This window comes from Topomyia yanbarensis, unplaced genomic scaffold (genome assembly GCF_030247195.1).
Source record: "Topomyia yanbarensis strain Yona2022 unplaced genomic scaffold, ASM3024719v1 HiC_scaffold_696, whole genome shotgun sequence".
Classification (NCBI taxonomy): domain Eukaryota; kingdom Metazoa; phylum Arthropoda; class Insecta; order Diptera; family Culicidae; genus Topomyia; species Topomyia yanbarensis.
Window position 1 is genome coordinate 1 of NW_026683931.1, and position 16,260 is coordinate 16,260.

General features: G+C 42.5%; 1 protein-coding gene across 2 annotated transcripts; it reads left to right on the forward strand.

The window, feature by feature from the left end:
- Positions 1 to 11,107: 11,107 nt before the first annotated feature.
- Positions 11,108 to 15,475, forward strand: LOC131696078 (uncharacterized). Of its 2 annotated transcripts, XM_058984609.1 has the most exons (3): positions 11,108 to 11,537; positions 11,605 to 11,670; positions 11,736 to 15,475. In XM_058984609.1, the coding sequence occupies exon 3, from the start codon at positions 13,385 to 13,387 to the stop codon at positions 15,473 to 15,475; it is 2,091 nt and encodes a 696-aa protein (XP_058840592.1). In that variant the 5' UTR covers positions 11,108 to 11,537; positions 11,605 to 11,670; positions 11,736 to 13,384. The 2 variants fall into 2 exon arrangements, with proteins under 2 accessions (XP_058840592.1, XP_058840593.1); XM_058984610.1 differs by lacking the exon at positions 11,108 to 11,537 and having other exon boundaries at positions 11,608 to 11,670; positions 11,740 to 15,475.
- The last annotated feature ends 785 nt before the right edge of the window (positions 15,476 to 16,260 follow it).

The window sequence follows — 16,260 nt, forward strand, 5'->3', positions numbered from 1 at the left end:
ACAAAGACAAGACAAAGACAAGACAAAGACAAGACAAAGACAAGACAAAGACAAGACAAAGACAAGACAAAGACAAGACAAAGACAAGACAAAGACAAGACAAAGACAAGACAAAGACAAGACAAAGACAAGACAAAGACAAGACAAAGACAAGACAAAGACAAGACAAAGACAAGACAAAGACAAGACAAAGACAAGACAAAGACAAGACAAAGACAAGACAAAGACAAGACAAAGACAAGACAAAGACAAGACAAAGACAAGACAAAGACAAGACAAAGACAAGACAAAGACAAGACAAAGACAAGACAAAGACAAGACAAAGACAAGACAAAGACAAGACAAAGACAAGACAAAGACAAGACAAAGACAAGACAAAGACAAGACAAAGACAAGACAAAGACAAGACAAAGACAAGACAAAGACAAGACAAAGACAAGACAAAGACAAGACAAAGACAAGACAAAGACAAGACAAAGACAAGACAAAGACAAGACAAAGACAAGACAAAGACAAGACAAAGACAAGACAAAGACAAGACAAAGACAAGACAAAGACAAGACAAAGACAAGACAAAGACAAGACAAAGACAAGACAAAGACAAGACAAAGACAAGACAAAGACAAGACAAAGACAAGACAAAGACAAGACAAAGACAAGACAAAGACAAGACAAAGACAAGACAAAGACAAGACAAAGACAAGACAAAGACAAGACAAAGACAAGACAAAGACAAGACAAAGACAAGACAAAGACAAGACAAAGACAAGACAAAGACAAGACAAAGACAAGACAAAGACAAGACAAAGACAAGACAAAGACAAGACAAAGACAAGACAAAGACAAGACAAAGACAAGACAAAGACAAGACAAAGACAAGACAAAGACAAGACAAAGACAAGACAAAGACAAGACAAAGACAAGACAAAGACAAGACAAAGACAAGACAAAGACAAGACAAAGACAAGACAAAGACAAGACAAAGACAAGACAAAGACAAGACAAAGACAAGACAAAGACAAGACAAAGACAAGACAAAGACAAGACAAAGACAAGACAAAGACAAGACAAAGACAAGACAAAGACAAGACAAAGACAAGACAAAGACAAGACAAAGACAAGACAAAGACAAGACAAAGACAAGACAAAGACAAGACAAAGACAAGACAAAGACAAGACAAAGACAAGACAAAGACAAGACAAAGACAAGACAAAGACAAGACAAAGACAAGACAAAGACAAGACAAAGACAAGACAAAGACAAGACAAAGACAAGACAAAGACAAGACAAAGACAAGACAAAGACAAGACAAAGACAAGACAAAGACAAGACAAAGACAAGACAAAGACAAGACAAAGACAAGACAAAGACAAGACAAAGACAAGACAAAGACAAGACAAAGACAAGACAAAGACAAGACAAAGACAAGACAAAGACAAGACAAAGACAAGACAAAGACAAGACAAAGACAAGACAAAGACAAGACAAAGACAAGACAAAGACAAGACAAAGACAAGACAAAGACAAGACAAAGACAAGACAAAGACAAGACAAAGACAAGACAAAGACAAGACAAAGACAAGACAAAGACAAGACAAAGACAAGACAAAGACAAGACAAAGACAAGACAAAGACAAGACAAAGACAAGACAAAGACAAGACAAAGACAAGACAAAGACAAGACAAAGACAAGACAAAGACAAGACAAAGACAAGACAAAGACAAGACAAAGACAAGACAAAGACAAGACAAAGACAAGACAAAGACAAGACAAAGACAAGACAAAGACAAGACAAAGACAAGACAAAGACAAGACAAAGACAAGACAAAGACAAGACAAAGACAAGACAAAGACAAGACAAAGACAAGACAAAGACAAGACAAAGACAAGACAAAGACAAGACAAAGACAAGACAAAGACAAGACAAAGACAAGACAAAGACAAGACAAAGACAAGACAAAGACAAGACAAAGACAAGACAAAGACAAGACAAAGACAAGACAAAGACAAGACAAAGACAAGACAAAGACAAGACAAAGACAAGACAAAGACAAGACAAAGACAAGACAAAGACAAGACAAAGACAAGACAAAGACAAGACAAAGACAAGACAAAGACAAGACAAAGACAAGACAAAGACAAGACAAAGACAAGACAAAGACAAGACAAAGACAAGACAAAGACAAGACAAAGACAAGACAAAGACAAGACAAAGACAAGACAAAGACAAGACAAAGACAAGACAAAGACAAGACAAAGACAAGACAAAGACAAGACAAAGACAAGACAAAGACAAGACAAAGACAAGACAAAGACAAGACAAAGACAAGACAAAGACAAGACAAAGACAAGACAAAGACAAGACAAAGACAAGACAAAGACAAGACAAAGACAAGACAAAGACAAGACAAAGACAAGACAAAGACAAGACAAAGACAAGACAAAGACAAGACAAAGACAAGACAAAGACAAGACAAAGACAAGACAAAGACAAGACAAAGACAAGACAAAGACAAGACAAAGACAAGACAAAGACAAGACAAAGACAAGACAAAGACAAGACAAAGACAAGACAAAGACAAGACAAAGACAAGACAAAGACAAGACAAAGACAAGACAAAGACAAGACAAAGACAAGACAAAGACAAGACAAAGACAAGACAAAGACAAGACAAAGACAAGACAAAGACAAGACAAAGACAAGACAAAGACAAGACAAAGACAAGACAAAGACAAGACAAAGACAAGACAAAGACAAGACAAAGACAAGACAAAGACAAGACAAAGACAAGACAAAGACAAGACAAAGACAAGACAAAGACAAGACAAAGACAAGACAAAGACAAGACAAAGACAAGACAAAGACAAGACAAAGACAAGACAAAGACAAGACAAAGACAAGACAAAGACAAGACAAAGACAAGACAAAGACAAGACAAAGACAAGACAAAGACAAGACAAAGACAAGACAAAGACAAGACAAAGACAAGACAAAGACAAGACAAAGACAAGACAAAGACAAGACAAAGACAAGACAAAGACAAGACAAAGACAAGACAAAGACAAGACAAAGACAAGACAAAGACAAGACAAAGACAAGACAAAGACAAGACAAAGACAAGACAAAGACAAGACAAAGACAAGACAAAGACAAGACAAAGACAAGACAAAGACAAGACAAAGACAAGACAAAGACAAGACAAAGACAAGACAAAGACAAGACAAAGACAAGACAAAGACAAGACAAAGACAAGACAAAGACAAGACAAAGACAAGACAAAGACAAGACAAAGACAAGACAAAGACAAGACAAAGACAAGACAAAGACAAGACAAAGACAAGACAAAGACAAGACAAAGACAAGACAAAGACAAGACAAAGACAAGACAAAGACAAGACAAAGACAAGACAAAGACAAGACAAAGACAAGACAAAGACAAGACAAAGACAAGACAAAGACAAGACAAAGACAAGACAAAGACAAGACAAAGACAAGACAAAGACAAGACAAAGACAAGACAAAGACAAGACAAAGACAAGACAAAGACAAGACAAAGACAAGACAAAGACAAGACAAAGACAAGACAAAGACAAGACAAAGACAAGACAAAGACAAGACAAAGACAAGACAAAGACAAGACAAAGACAAGACAAAGACAAGACAAAGACAAGACAAAGACAAGACAAAGACAAGACAAAGACAAGACAAAGACAAGACAAAGACAAGACAAAGACAAGACAAAGACAAGACAAAGACAAGACAAAGACAAGACAAAGACAAGACAAAGACAAGACAAAGACAAGACAAAGACAAGACAAAGACAAGACAAAGACAAGACAAAGACAAGACAAAGACAAGACAAAGACAAGACAAAGACAAGACAAAGACAAGACAAAGACAAGACAAAGACAAGACAAAGACAAGACAAAGACAAGACAAAGACAAGACAAAGACAAGACAAAGACAAGACAAAGACAAGACAAAGACAAGACAAAGACAAGACAAAGACAAGACAAAGACAAGACAAAGACAAGACAAAGACAAGACAAAGACAAGACAAAGACAAGACAAAGACAAGACAAAGACAAGACAAAGACAAGACAAAGACAAGACAAAGACAAGACAAAGACAAGACAAAGACAAGACAAAGACAAGACAAAGACAAGACAAAGACAAGACAAAGACAAGACAAAGACAAGACAAAGACAAGACAAAGACAAGACAAAGACAAGACAAAGACAAGACAAAGACAAGACAAAGACAAGACAAAGACAAGACAAAGACAAGACAAAGACAAGACAAAGACAAGACAAAGACAAGACAAAGACAAGACAAAGACAAGACAAAGACAAGACAAAGACAAGACAAAGACAAGACAAAGACAAGACAAAGACAAGACAAAGACAAGACAAAGACAAGACAAAGACAAGACAAAGACAAGACAAAGACAAGACAAAGACAAGACAAAGACAAGACAAAGACAAGACAAAGACAAGACAAAGACAAGACAAAGACAAGACAAAGACAAGACAAAGACAAGACAAAGACAAGACAAAGACAAGACAAAGACAAGACAAAGACAAGACAAAGACAAGACAAAGACAAGACAAAGACAAGACAAAGACAAGACAAAGACAAGACAAAGACAAGACAAAGACAAGACAAAGACAAGACAAAGACAAGACAAAGACAAGACAAAGACAAGACAAAGACAAGACAAAACAAAGACAAGACAAAGACAAGACAAAGACAAGACAAAGACAAGACAAAGACAAGACAAAGACAAGACAAAGACAAGACAAAGACAAGACAAAGACAAGACAAAGACAAGACAAAGACAAGACAAAGACAAGACAAAGACAAGACAAAGACAAGACAAAGACAAGACAAAGACAAGACAAAGACAAGACAAAGACAAGACAAAGACAAGACAAAGACAAGACAAAGACAAGACAAAGACAAGACAAAGACAAGACAAAGACAAGACAAAGACAAGACAAAGACAAGACAAAGACAAGACAAAGACAAGACAAAGACAAGACAAAGACAAGACAAAGACAAGACAAAGACAAGACAAAGACAAGACAAAGACAAGACAAAGACAAGACAAAGACAAGACAAAGACAAGACAAAGACAAGACAAAGACAAGACAAAGACAAGACAAAGACAAGACAAAGACAAGACAAAGACAAGACAAAGACAAGACAAAGACAAGACAAAGACAAGACAAAGACAAGACAAAGACAAGACAAAGACAAGACAAAGACAAGACAAAGACAAGACAAAGACAAGACAAAGACAAGACAAAGACAAGACAAAGACAAGACAAAGACAAGACAAAGACAAGACAAAGACAAGACAAAGACAAGACAAAGACAAGACAAAGACAAGACAAAGACAAGACAAAGACAAGACAAAGACAAGACAAAGACAAGACAAAGACAAGACAAAGACAAGACAAAGACAAGACAAAGACAAGACAAAGACAAGACAAAGACAAGACAAAGACAAGACAAAGACAAGACAAAGACAAGACAAAGACAAGACAAAGACAAGACAAAGACAAGACAAAGACAAGACAAAGACAAGACAAAGACAAGACAAAGACAAGACAAAGACAAGACAAAGACAAGACAAAGACAAGACAAAGACAAGACAAAGACAAGACAAAGACAAGACAAAGACAAGACAAAGACAAGACAAAGACAAGACAAAGACAAGACAAAGACAAGACAAAGACAAGACAAAGACAAGACAAAGACAAGACAAAGACAAGACAAAGACAAGACAAAGACAAGACAAAGACAAGACAAAGACAAGACAAAGACAAGACAAAGACAAGACAAAGACAAGACAAAGACAAGACAAAGACAAGACAAAGACAAGACAAAGACAAGACAAAGACAAGACAAAGACAAGACAAAGACAAGACAAAGACAAGACAAAGACAAGACAAAGACAAGACAAAGACAAGACAAAGACAAGACAAAGACAAGACAAAGACAAGACAAAGACAAGACAAAGACAAGACAAAGACAAGACAAAGACAAGACAAAGACAAGACAAAGACAAGACAAAGACAAGACAAAGACAAGACAAAGACAAGACAAAGACAAGACAAAGACAAGACAAAGACAAGACAAAGACAAGACAAAGACAAGACAAAGACAAGACAAAGACAAGACAAAGACAAGACAAAGACAAGACAAAGACAAGACAAAGACAAGACAAAGACAAGACAAAGACAAGACAAAGACAAGACAAAGACAAGACAAAGACAAGACAAAGACAAGACAAAGACAAGACAAAGACAAGACAAAGACAAGACAAAGACAAGACAAAGACAAGACAAAGACAAGACAAAGACAAGACAAAGACAAGACAAAGACAAGACAAAGACAAGACAAAGACAAGACAAAGACAAGACAAAGACAAGACAAAGACAAGACAAAGACAAGACAAAGACAAGACAAAGACAAGACAAAGACAAGACAAAGACAAGACAAAGACAAGACAAAGACAAGACAAAGACAAGACAAAGACAAGACAAAGACAAGACAAAGACAAGACAAAGACAAGACAAAGACAAGACAAAGACAAGACAAAGACAAGACAAAGACAAGACAAAGACAAGACAAAGACAAGACAAAGACAAGACAAAGACAAGACAAAGACAAGACAAAGACAAGACAAAGACAAGACAAAGACAAGACAAAGACAAGACAAAGACAAGACAAAGACAAGACAAAGACAAGACAAAGACAAGACAAAGACAAGACAAAGACAAGACAAAGACAAGACAAAGACAAGACAAAGACAAGACAAAGACAAGACAAAGACAAGACAAAGACAAGACAAAGACAAGACAAAGACAAGACAAAGACAAGACAAAGACAAGACAAAGACAAGACAAAGACAAGACAAAGACAAGACAAAGACAAGACAAAGACAAGACAAAGACAAGACAAAGACAAGACAAAGACAAGACAAAGACAAGACAAAGACAAGACAAAGACAAGACAAAGACAAGACAAAGACAAGACAAAGACAAGACAAAGACAAGACAAAGACAAGACAAAGACAAGACAAAGACAAGACAAAGACAAGACAAAGACAAGACAAAGACAAGACAAAGACAAGACAAAGACAAGACAAAGACAAGACAAAGACAAGACAAAGACAAGACAAAGACAAGACAAAGACAAGACAAAGACAAGACAAAGACAAGACAAAGACAAGACAAAGACAAGACAAAGACAAGACAAAGACAAGACAAAGACAAGACAAAGACAAGACAAAGACAAGACAAAGACAAGACAAAGACAAGACAAAGACAAGACAAAGACAAGACAAAGACAAGACAAAGACAAGACAAAGACAAGACAAAGACAAGACAAAGACAAGACAAAGACAAGACAAAGACAAGACAAAGACAAGACAAAGACAAGACAAAGACAAGACAAAGACAAGACAAAGACAAGACAAAGACAAGACAAAGACAAGACAAAGACAAGACAAAGACAAGACAAAGACAAGACAAAGACAAGACAAAGACAAGACAAAGACAAGACAAAGACAAGACAAAGACAAGACAAAGACAAGACAAAGACAAGACAAAGACAAGACAAAGACAAGACAAAGACAAGACAAAGACAAGACAAAGACAAGACAAAGACAAGACAAAGACAAAGACAAAGACAAAGACAAAGACAAAGACAAAGACAAAGACAAAGACAAAGACAAAGACAAAGACAAAGACAAAGACAAAGACAAAGACAAAGACAAAGACAAAGACAAAGACAAAGACAAAGACACAGACACAGACACAGACACAGACACAGACACAGACACAGACACAGACACAGACACAGACACAGACACAGACACAGACACAGACACAGACACAGACACAGACACAGACACAGACACAGACACAGACACAGACACAGACACAGACACAGACACAGACACAGACACAGACACAGACACAGACACAGACACAGACACAGACACAGACACAGACACAGACACAGACACAGACACAGACACAGACACAGACACAGACACAGACACAGACACAGACACAGACACAGACACAGACACAGACACAGACACAGACACAGACACAGACACAGACACAGACACAGACACAGACACAGACACAGACACAGACACAGACACAGACACAGACACAGACACAGACACAGACACAGACACAGACACAGACACAGACACAGACACAGACACAGACACAGACACAGACACAGACACAGACACAGACACAGACACAGACACAGACACAGACACAGACACAGACACAGACACAGACACAGACACAGACACAGACACAGACACAGACACAGACACAGACACAGACACAGACACAGACACAGACACAGACACAGACACAGACACAGACACAGACACAGACACAGACACAGACACAGACACAGACACAGACACAGACACAGACACAGACACAGACACAGACACAGACACAGACACAGACACAGACACAGACACAGACACAGACACAGACACAGACACAGACACAGACACAGACACAGACACAGACACAGACACAGACACAGACACAGACACAGACACAGACACAGACACAGACACAGACACAGACACAGACACAGACACAGACACAGACACAGACACAGACACAGACACAGACACAGACACAGACACAGACACAGACACAGACACAGACACAGACACAGACACAGACACAGACACAGACACAGACACAGACACAGACACAGACACAGACACAGACACAGACACAGACACAGACACAGACACAGACACAGACACAGACACAGACACAGACACAGACACAGACACAGACACAGACACAGACACAGACACAGACACAGACACAGACACAGACACAGACACAGACACAGACACAGACACAGACACAGACACAGACACAGACACAGACACAGACACAGACACAGACACAGACACAGACACAGACACAGACACAGACACAGACACAGACACAGACACAGACACAGACACAGACACAGACACAGACACAGACACAGACACAGACACAGACACAGACACAGACACAGACACAGACACAGACACAGACACAGACACAGACACAGACACAGACACAGACACAGACACAGACACAGACACAGACACAGACACAGACACAGACACAGACACAGACACAGACACAGACACAGACACAGACACAGACACAGACACAGACACAGACACAGACACAGACACAGACACAGACACAGACACAGACACAGACACAGACACAGACACAGACACAGACACAGACACAGACACAGACACAGACACAGACACAGACACAGACACAGACACAGACACAGACACAGACACAGACACAGACACAGACACAGACACAGACACAGACACAGACACAGACACAGACACAGACACAGACACAGACACAGACACAGACACAGACACAGACACAGACACAGACACAGACACAGACACAGACACAGACACAGACACAGACACAGACACAGACACAGACACAGACACAGACACAGACACAGACACAGACACAGACACAGACACAGACACAGACACAGACACAGACACAGACACAGACACAGACACAGACACAGACACAGACACAGACACAGACACAGACACAGACACAGACACAGACACAGACACAGACACAGACACAGACACAGACACAGACACAGACACAGACACAGACACAGACACAGACACAGACACAGACACAGACACAGACACAGACACAGACACAGACACAGACACAGACACAGACACAGACACAGACACAGACACAGACACAGACACAGACACAGACACAGACACAGACACAGACACAGACACAGACACAGACACAGACACAGACACAGACACAGACACAGACACAGACACAGACACAGACACAGACACAGACACAGACACAGACACAGACACAGACACAGACACAGACACAGACACAGACACAGACACAGACACAGACACAGACACAGACACAGACACAGACACAGACACAGACACAGACACAGACACAGACACAGACACAGACACAGACACAGACACAGACACAGACACAGACACAGACACAGACACAGACACAGACACAGACACAGACACAGACACAGACACAGACACAGACACAGACACAGACACAGACACAGACACAGACACAGACACAGACACAGACACAGACACAGACACAGACACAGACACAGACACAGACACAGACACAGACACAGACACAGACACAGACACAGACACAGACACAGACACAGACACAGACACAGACACAGACACAGACACAGACACAGACACAGACACAGACACAGACACAGACACAGACACAGACACAGACACAGACACAGACACAGACACAGACACAGACACAGACACAGACACAGACACAGACACAGACACAGACACAGACACAGACACAGACACAGACACAGACACAGACACAGACACAGACACAGACACAGACACAGACACAGACACAGACACAGACACAGACACAGACACAGACACAGACACAGACACAGACACAGACACAGACACAGACACAGACACAGACACAGACACAGACACAGACACAGACACAGACACAGACACAGACACAGACACAGACACAGACACAGACACAGACACAGACACAGACACAGACACAGACACAGACACAGACACAGACACAGACACAGACACAGACACAGACACAGACACAGACACAGACACAGACACAGACACAGACACAGACACAGACACAGACACAGACACAGACACAGACACAGACACAGACACAGACACAGACACAGACACAGACACAGACACAGACACAGACACAGACACAGACACAGACACAGACACAGACACAGACACAGACACAGACACAGACACAGACACAGACACAGACACAGACACAGACACAGACACAGACACAGACACAGACACAGACACAGACACAGACACAGACACAGACACAGACACAGACACAGACACAGACACAGACACAGACACAGACACAGACACAGACACAGACACAGACACAGACACAGACACAGACACAGACACAGACACAGACACTGTAGCGGTCATGTCATATTCAACAATATTTTTCAAATTTATTAGAACCAGTCTGATTTGTTTGCGCCAAGAGTTAGACAACCTACCGTTGATCCACTCTTGCACAACACCCTAGCAAATACTCCTCTCCGCGAGGGGAAGAAATTAAATTGCCTGTTGAGATTCTCCTGAAGACGAAAACCATGACGATCCTTCGCTTGGAATGCATGATGGAAAGGGACAGATAGAGCCAAAGGTTAGCTGACAGAATAAAACAGCTAGTAGGGTCGTTGATCTCCGAACTTGTCCGAAGAAATTTGCGGGAAAATACGCGCTTCCTGTAAGTTCGTACGAAATTACCTTCCCTAATCTGAGGATTAACGCTGCTAGTCCATTTCGTCCCAGTCCGCCAAACGTAGTGAAAGTGCGCGTAGTTTGTCCGGTTTAGGTTTTCCAAGTAGGTAAAGTGACGTGATCGTATTCGAATATTAGGCTAATTACTCTTGTTTCTCCCGTCCAAGTAGAACTCATAGTCGAAGAAGTCGAGAGTGCGTGCGTAGGAAAGTTTGTGCAAAAAGCTACAGAAGAAGGTAAATGTGCTCAGAGTTAAGTGCCATTGACCGATACCATGTGCTAATGACCCCGTTTGCAATAGCCAGACGGCAATCTTTTCTATTTCGCACAGCCAACGACGAACGAGAGAAGGAAGAAGGAACGAAAGCCACACGCGCGTATTATCGGACGAAATTTGAACCCGGCACTGTTACGCCGCCGGAAGGAAGGACGACCCGTCTAAAAGCCGTTCCTTCAATCACCGAAAGATCAACGCAACTTTTCCGGCCGATAAATCATCAACCAGCATCCAACAACCGCTGGTCAGAAACCGGCGCGGCCGATCGATGTAATCGCCCGTCATCGAATCGCCCGTCATCGAAACAGCCATCGCAGCAGAACGATCGACAGCAGCAGAAACCAACAGCAGCAGATTGGGTGAGTCGTATCGTTCTTGCTAATTAAGTGTGAAGGGTGGCGTCCGGGGAGGACGCCACAGTGAGTTAATCCGGAAGAGCGCAAAACGCTCGAGAAGTCGTCCACGGACGGCTAGAATTAGGGACGCGTCCATGATTTGAGGTTGTGTGTCGGCCATTACGTTTTAGTCCGTCATTCACGAACGCCACACACAACCCATTTAATTAGTCACCCGGGTGCAAAGCAATAGCTGATTGATACGCTGGAGCCGTGAGGTGACGTCACCGAACTTTGGGAGGATTTTGGAAATGAGAAGAAAAGCACAAGCAGGTCAATGAGCACAGTAGGGAGAGAGTACACGCACACCATCAGAAGATAGGCCTAGAAAGTTAAAAGCTAAAAAATACAAACATGAAATAGAACATAAATCTGCCGTTTTGTACCGTAAATAAATGTTGTTTAGTGTAAATGTAGCGAATGTTTTGTAGATTCATGTAGTACTCCCTTATGGTTTTAGTCTCGTTCTAGTATGGTTACGTCACTTCGTTCGGTGTAGTTTTCGTTTCGTTTCACTGTCTTCCGCTTGGCGGAATTTGATGAGTGGTGAAAGCTTCGCTTTCAGTATGTTTGGGCCACCTGGCGGTGAGTGGCTACAGTTCCAGTGATGATAAGTTAGGTATGGGGAGTTTCTTACCGCGAATTATTTGAGGGTGATGAGGTTTTTGATGATTGCTGCTGCTGATAATAGGGTCGTCTACCCGACTTTTGGAGGCTAATTTTTGATAAGCCTGTCTGGTTCGATCCTGATTAATTTCTTTTAGGTGAATCTTCTTCAGGGACTCGCCCTAAGAAGAGTCTCATCCGGGCAAACAAATCTTGGCGTGCAGTCTTCCTACGGGAAGTGGCGCATAAGCTGCACGCTTGCTAGGGATCGACCAGGGCTGGCTACAAATTGGCGCCCAACTGCAGGATTTTTTCGGAAGTCTTGAAGAATAATCTGGAGAATATTGTTGAAATTATGATTGTTTCGGTTATTTATTTCTTTTCTTATGTACATATTTAATCTAGGTTCATGTTGTAATTTATGTAGTATTTAAGGTAATGTAGCGTATTTTGGAGACCGTTTATTTTTGGAGAAATATCATCAGGCATATTTTTTTTGGAGAAATTTATTGAGGATACAGAAATATTTTGGGGATTCTGAGGAATATTCGAGTGTTGATGTGGTTATACGGGAACATTAATTAGAGATAAGGTTGTATATTTATTTTTGCCATTATTTTGTACATTTTCTATATTATTTATTAAATTTTACATATTCAAAAATAAACCGAAATGGCTTCTAAGTTTCCGAGAGCCGACCACTTAACCAATGAGGAAGTGGATTACGAGCTCATAATCCGTGGTAAGGTCGAGGAAACAAAAAATGATTCGGAAGCCAAATACCGACTGTTACGAAACCTTTTTTACGAAGATGTGAGGGAAAATCGGGATTATCCGTCGCGGTTTACTATCGAACAAGAGTTCGATCGCGTGTCAAGTATAATCGATGTTTTGAGAGGGAAGTTGGAGAAAGGTCCAGATGAAAGGTGCATTTCCCGATTAAAACATTACGCGCTTAGGGTCGCCCGAAGCATAGCTGAGGATCCTGGATCCGAAGCCATGCGTAAAGAACTGATAAGGGAAATTCGAAGTGTGTTGAACAGATTTAGTGGGAAGAAGGGTTCCGAAGATTCTCACTCAGGAGAAGTTGTCGACAATCAGCAAAAGTCATTGGAGTCAGGGAATGATGATAGGAAAGACGAGAAGCACCGAGACGACGGACAAGAACGCGAAGACAGGTCGTCTGATGAGCATTCGAAGCGATCCCTTGGAGCTATTCCCAAAACGGCAAGTGAGGAACAACTACGGAGGGAAAACCAACTTAACGACGAGAACAGAATGCTGAGAATGCAAGTGGCTGAGTTGAGGCGAGAATTGGCAGAATTTAGACTGGCAACCCAGATACCGGATCCGACGAGGTTCGTCAACCCTTCCAATCGAGGGCTTCAAGTTCCTGAGCTGATGAGTAGGGTGGAGTTCGACAGAGAAGCGCAACCGACACCGTACAACCGAGTCAACCGTCCAGAAACCGAACGCAGGCTGAGAGAAGAGGTACCACAACGACGATATAGCGGCATTCCACAGACGAGACAGGATGAGTCCGATAGGGGACAAGCGATTCGAAGGGAATCAGTCGAACGACGGATGGAGACAGTAAGCGACCGTTCCTACTACGATACACGAGACGGTCAGGAGCAAGCGCGACGGTTGAGCAGAATGTATAATATGGAGACGAGAATAGCTGAACGGGAGGATCCAGCTGATAGACGGTGGAGCGACAGACGGAGTTTTTCTCAGTGGGCTAGTCGAGGTAATCCCACCGGTGGCCTGCATCGAAGGCAGAGTGCAGTAATCCTGCAGAGTAGCGAGGACGAAGAGGAGTATGACGCTGAGCAGTTTCGTCCAAGACGTCGTGTGAATCGACGAATCGCGGATCGTGAGATTCAGGACGCAGACCGGCGTATGGAGAAATGGCATCTAACTTTTAGTGGCAACCCCCGCCATCGATCGTTAGAAGATTTTCTCCATAAGATTCGTAGGCTAGCGCGAATGGACCGGATCGCAGATGACATCCTGTTGCAGCGAGTGCATACCATATTGCGAGGAGATGCCTACGATTGGTACTTGTGCTACGCTGACGAGTTCCTAGATTGGCAGGACTTCGAGGAGAAAATCCGCTACATGTACGGCAACCCGAACAAGGACCAGGGAAATCGTCAGAAAATTTACGAGCGGAAACAACTTAGGAACGAGCCGTTCTTGACGTTTAAGACGGAGATAGAGAGGTTGAACAAGCTTCTATCATCACCACTTGATCAGGAAAGGGTGTTTGAAGTCATTTGGGACAACATGCGTCCACACTACCGTTCCAAACTGGCGTGCAGAACTGTACGAGATTTGCGCAAGCTCGAATACTATGCGTACCGTATCGATGCGAACGATCCGGCACTCAGACAGTGTCGAGAAGGACCGACACGTAACACGACGGGTCTACACAACATCGAGGCTGAAGAGTCGACGGGATCCTATTCCGAAGCAGAAGAGGTGAACGCGTTAGGAAAGAGGTTCGATGGTGATCGGCGGGCAAAGGAGCAGTCCAAATTAGTAACGCGTGCTCAACAACCCAGTACCACGCCGGCAGTCGAACAGACAAATGGTCCCCTTTGCTGGAATTGCCGCCAAACGGGACATATTTGGCGAAACTGTAGACACGAAAAGCAGTTGTTCTGCTACATCTGCGGAACACCCGGTAAGACGACGGTGACCTGCGAGAACCACCCACGGATTGACCGGGACAGGATTGGTAATCCATCGGGAAACTAGGTCAGGAATGCGGAGTAGGGAACAACAGCATTCCGCCGACGAACGATGTTCCCAGTTCTAGTCCGTTTGAGGACCCGTTTCTGAAGGTATGTGAAGTAAGGGTCCACACCGAGAGCAGCCCTCACGTAACCGTGAAGATTTTTGACACCGAATACGACGCTTTACTCGACTCTGGCGCAAGTGTCAGTGTAACGAGTATGACCGATATTGCCAAGAGGTATGGTTTGACGATGCAGCGTAGCCCACTGAAGATTGTCACGGCCGATAAAACTGTACATGAATGTCTCGGATTCGTACAGCTACCGATGATATTCAAGGGAATGACCAGAGTGATTCCGACGCTAGTGGTACCGCAAATTTGTAGAGACCTGATCCTGGGATACAACTTCTGGAAATCGTTTGGAATCGAGCCGATGATTGAGGGAGACCACGGATTCGAACGAGTGGCCACTGTTGAGACCACTTCAACGGGATATGGAAAGGTGGATACGATCCAATTCACCTTGCTGCCGATCGAGACGCTACCCGCGTTGAAGAATGTTGACCCTGATGCGACGTTGGATATTCCGGCTCTAGAGCTACCGGAACCATCAAAAACGACTCCGGAGACGGTAGAAACGGAACACGATCTGACACCCGTTGAACGCAAGGAGCTGATTGAAGCAATCAAGCAATTTCCATGCACAACAGAAAATAAGTTGGGTAGGACCTCGTTGTTGCAACACGAGATTCGGTTGACCGAAGAAGCAAAACCGAGAAGACAGCCATGGTATCGGTGTTCACCA